This window comes from Lathyrus oleraceus, chromosome 4 (assembly GCF_024323335.1).
Source record: "Lathyrus oleraceus cultivar Zhongwan6 chromosome 4, CAAS_Psat_ZW6_1.0, whole genome shotgun sequence".
NCBI lineage: Eukaryota > Viridiplantae > Streptophyta > Magnoliopsida > Fabales > Fabaceae > Lathyrus > Lathyrus oleraceus.
The window spans coordinates 482976260-482981230 of NC_066582.1; the positions used below are offsets into that span (position 1 = coordinate 482976260).

The 4971-nt window shown below is 53.4% G+C and overlaps 1 protein-coding gene across 1 annotated transcript; it reads left to right on the forward strand.

Annotated features, from left to right (window-relative positions):
- Nucleotides 1-567: 567 nt before the first annotated feature.
- On the forward strand, nucleotides 568-4356 carry LOC127138103 (uncharacterized). The gene is made up of 2 exons (XM_051064502.1): nucleotides 568-3215; nucleotides 3855-4356. Exons 1-2 carry the CDS (start codon nucleotides 568-570, stop codon nucleotides 4354-4356), a joined length of 3150 nt encoding a protein of 1049 aa, XP_050920459.1.
- Nucleotides 4357-4971: the final 615 nt, after the last annotated feature.

Here is a 4971-nt window from a genome sequence, read left to right on the forward strand (position 1 = left end):
CTCTGAATTTAAGCAGGGCAGGGTCAGGTTCCCAAAACCGTCTGCACCAAAGCCCCACACCGACAAATCAAAGTACTGCCGGTTCCACAGAAGTCACGGGCACGTGACCGAAGACTGCGTCCACCTGAAAGATGCGATTGAAATTTTAATCCAAGAAGGGCACCTGAAGCAGTACACGAGGAAGAACGAAGCTCCCAGACACGACGAGCCAGAGAAGAAGAGACCCCGGGAAAACACACCCCCTGACAACTCTCCCTATCAAGTGGCCCTCTGCGTGTCACGACCGGAAGATTTCTTCCTCCCCGAACCATTACCCGAGGGCAAGATCACTGCACTCAGCCCCTGGGAAGACTTCCCTACCACACTGGTGATATCAGGAGGAGGAACTAACGGGGAATCCGCGGCCCTCTCCGTCAAACGTAAGTTCGACGAACTCCTACTGACTGCCCCCGAGCAGAAAGCGACATTGACAAAATACCGGGAAAATCCAACCCAATATCCTTCTTCCTGGAGGAACTCCCGGGCGGATCCCCGAACTCGGCCATCCCACTATTGATAAGAGCAAAGATGGCCCGATTCGACGTACGACGCATCCTGGTCGACGAAGGCAGCTCAGTGGATATCATGTACGTCCACCTCTTCAAGACTCTGAAGCTAGACAAGACCAACTTAGCCCCCTACGTCGGATCAGATCTCCAAGGATTCAACGGAGCAACAACCAGACCGTGGGGATATGTTGAGCTCCTCGTCACCTTCGGCGAACAAGAAACGGCCAGGGAAGTCAAAATCCAATTCCTGGTCGTAGACTGTCCGTCTCTCTACAATTGCATCTTTGGACGCCCGACACTGGCCGAACTCACTGCGGTCCCATCCACCGTCCACCTGAAGATGAAATACTACACCAAATTAGGACGTGTGGTCACCATCCATGGTGACATCGAAGCAGCCCGACGATGCTACGACGCCGCAGTAAAAGGACAGGCCGTAGTCAGCACGAAGAGCAACTGCAACAACAAAAAACTCAAGACCGAGGATCCTGCCCGAGGAGTCAACGCCATCGACCTCGACTGTCGCATCGGGCTGGACGAGACCGAAGAGGGGAGGTTCCCCAAGGAACGCTCTCTCGAACACCCGGTCCGACCAATCCCCGACGGGGAGTTCGAACTCATTCCTCTTGGGGACGATCCGGAAAGGACGGTGAAGATAGGTAAGGGACTACCCGAGGAAACAAGAGAAGAGCTAGTAGCATGCCTCAAAGAGAACTCCGACCTCTTCGCGTGGAATGCCGCAGAAATGCCCGGGCTGGACCCCGAGATCGCGTGTCATAAGCTAGCTGTAGACCGGGCAGCCAAGCCCATAGCACAGCGTAGACGCAAGCAATCGCCCGAAAAGGCAGAGGCTGCCGAGCGAGCTGTAAAAGACCTCTTAGAGGCAAATTTTATTTCTGAAGCCCAGTACACAACCTGGCTCTCTAATGTAGTCCTCGTTAAGAAAAATAATGGAAAATGGCGTATGTGTGTTGATTATACTGATCTTAATAGGGCTTGCCCGAAAGATGCTTTCCCCCTCCCTAATATAGACTCGCTCGTTGACAACTCTGCAGGTTTTAAACTCTTGTCCTTCATGGACGCATATAGTGGATACAACCAGATCCCTATGTCGCCCGCAGACAAGAAACACACAGCGTTCATGACCCCAACGGGCAATTACTATTACAACGTGATGCCGTTTGGGCTCAAGAACGCTGGCGCTACATACCAACGCATGATGAACAAAGTCTTCAAGGACGAAATAGGGGACATGCTCGAAGTATACATGGACGACATGATCGTCAAATCACACGAGGAGATAACCCATGCTCGACACCTTACGAAGGTATTCGCGCAGGCGAGACAGTGTAAAATGAGGTTCAACCCCGAGAAATGCACGTTCGGAGTCCGGGCAGGCAAGTTCCTCGGTTTCTACCTCACCGAAAGAGGGATCGAGGCCAACCCCGACAAATGCCAGGCATTCTCGGAGTTTCCGACCCCGAAAACCAAAAAATCGATCCAGTCACTCAATGGAGTGCTCGCCTCACTCTCCCGTTTCATCGCCAAGTCCGCCCAGCACGCGTTGCCGTTCTTCAGACTCCTTCGCAAAGAGGCTACCTTCGACTGGACCGATGAATGCGAGCAAGCGCTACTCCATCTAAAGAAGGTTCTGTCCCAACCCCCGGTCTTATCACGGCCATCAGAAAAGGAAACCCTATACTTATACCTATCCGTGGCAACCGAGGCCGTCAGCGCCGTTCTAATAAGAGAAACCGACGAAGGACAAAAACCCATCTATTTTACGAGTAAAGCACTCCAAGGTCCCGAGCTCCGATATCAGCAAATCGAAAAGGTCGCCCTGGCCCTCATCAACACAGCAAGGAGACTACGATATTACTTCCTCGCACACACGATAAAGGTGAGGACCGACCAGCCAATCAAACAGCTGCTCGGGCGCCCGGATATGGCCGGGAGGATGCTCAAGTGGTCCCTAGAACTCTCCGAATTCGACATACAATACGAAAATAGAAAAGCCTTGAAAGCTCAGGCACTGGCCGACTTCGTCGCGGAGATGACCCACTGCCCGACTCCAGCAGAAAGCGCCCACAAATGGACGATCTTCGTCGATGGCGCCTCTAGCACATCAGGCAGCGGGGCCGGGATCATCCTCGAAAATGAAGAAGGGATCCTGATAGAGGTATCATTAGCGCTAGCGTTCCCAACATCAAACAACCAAGCCGAATACGAAGCCTTCCTCGCAGGCCTGAGGTTAGCCGAGGACCTAGGAGCAAAAGAGGTAAAAATATCCACCGACTCCCAGCTCGTGGCCTCACAAGTGCGAGGAGAATACCAAACCAAGAACGACAACCTCCTCGAGTACTTGTCCCTCGTCAAAGAAAAACTTGATAGATTTGAAAAATGGGAAGTTCAACACATACCCCGCGAGCACAACACACGGGCAGACGTTCTCTCCAAACTAGCCAGCACGAGGAAAAAGGGTGGGAATAAATCAGTAATCCAAGAAATCCTCCCTCGGCCCAGCATCAACAAACTACCGCCTCCACTCGAGGTCAACGCTATTGGAGATGCCCACTGTTGGATGACACCCATCTACAATTACCTCACACGAGACGAACTCCCGGCTGACCCGAAAGAGGCGACCACTGTCAAACGACGCGCATGCTCGTACGTACTCCTCGAAGGCAAACTCTACCGGAGAGGATTCTCCATCCCACTACTCAAATGCGTCGAGGAAGAGAAAGTCCCCGACATACTCGGAGAGATACACCGGGGAATTAACGCTCAACACCTCGGCGGACGATCGCTCGCACGAAAAGCCCTTCGAGCAGGCTACTACTGGCCGACCATGCAAAACGATTCGAAAGAGCACGTCAAAAGATGTGACAAATGCCAACGACATGCCGACATGCACCTCGCACCCCCGAACGACCTCAAATCGCTGTCTTCCCCATGGCCCTTCGCGTGGTGGGGCATGGACATCCTCGGGCCCTTCGTCACCGGATCATATCAGAATAAATACCTCATCGTCGGGGTGGATTACTTCACCAAATGGATCGAGGCGGAGGCACTGGCTAAAATAACCGCGCAGAACATTCTCCGGTTCTTCAAACGCAACATCCTCGCTCGGTTCGGTATACCCCAGGCACTTGTCACAGACAACGGGACACAATTCACGGACGGAGGATTCCAGGACTTCATCGCCAGCCTGGGCACCACACAACATTTCACGTCTGTCGAGCATCCGCAGACGAACGGGCAGGCAGAGGCGGCCAACAGGGTAATCTTACGTGGCCTCAAACGCAGACTCGGCGAGGCAAAGAGGGCATGGGTCGAGGAGCTACATAGCGTCCTATGGGCCTACCGCACGACACCACATTCTACCACCGGGGAAACCCCGTTCCGACTAACTTACGGCACCGAGGCAGTCATCCCGGTGGAGATACGGACGCCAACGAGGAGGACGGAGGAGCCCCTAGACGAGGAAATGAACGATGAAACCCTTAGAGCCGAGCTCGACCTAGTCGATGAGATACGTTCCGAAGCAGCTCTCCGGGAAACAACCCTCAAACAAAAAATAGCACTACGCCATGACGCGAAAGTCATAAAAAGAGAGTTCCAGGTCGGCACCCTGGTCCTCAGAAGAAACCAGAAAAACCCGAGAGAGGGCAAACTGGCGGCCAACTGGGAAGGCCCTTACCGCGTCCGCGACAAAACGAGCAACGGGGCCTATTACCTAGAAAACCTACAAGGAGAACAACTCGCTCGACCATGGAACGCAGAAAAACTTAGACAATATTACAGCTAAGTACGCCACGGGGAGACGTGGCAGGTACGGCCACGCTCTTCGTCCCCAAAACCCCAGGGAGGAACCACGAGACCCGGGAACGATCCGGGGTCACATAACAAACACAACCCTCCCCGACGGTTGGGATCTTGACCAAGACCCAACGTCGAAGTACCAAGACTGGCAGGGCACCCAGCTCGCGATGGGAGGACCCAAGCCTCGGGACCAGGGTTCGAACAACGGACCCGGGCTTCGATACCCACGGGCACAAAGCCCGACACTTCGTCGGTTCCCTAAACCGAGGAGATTAACAAAGTCGAGCAGAGTACGAATTCATGCAAACAAGTATCAAACACAAACGAGCACAATGAACGGTAACAAAAATATTCATACATTAGAAACGACAAAAGCGGCCGAAGCCAAGTACGCCCGAAGGCCATATTACAACGCCCGAAGGCCAAAATACATAAGGCACGCAGGCCATGATAAGAAAAACATATAAACTAAGACTCCGCTCGGAGCTCCTCTTCATCCTCTTCTTCTTCTTCTCCCCCCAGCTCCTCCTCCACTTCAAACGGGCAGATGATCTCACCATCCCGGACGCAGCAGTTATAGGCCGACCCTTCCGTCACCAAC

Coding starts and splice junctions, on each gene's coding strand:
- LOC127138103 (XM_051064502.1), top strand. CDS start 568: ATGGCCCGATTCGACGTACGACGCATCCTGGTCGACGAAGGCAGCTCA. Junction 3,216..3,854: donor GTCAAACGACGCGCATGCTC/GTACGTACTCCT, acceptor CCTCAAACGCAG/ACTCGGCGAGGCAAAGAGGG.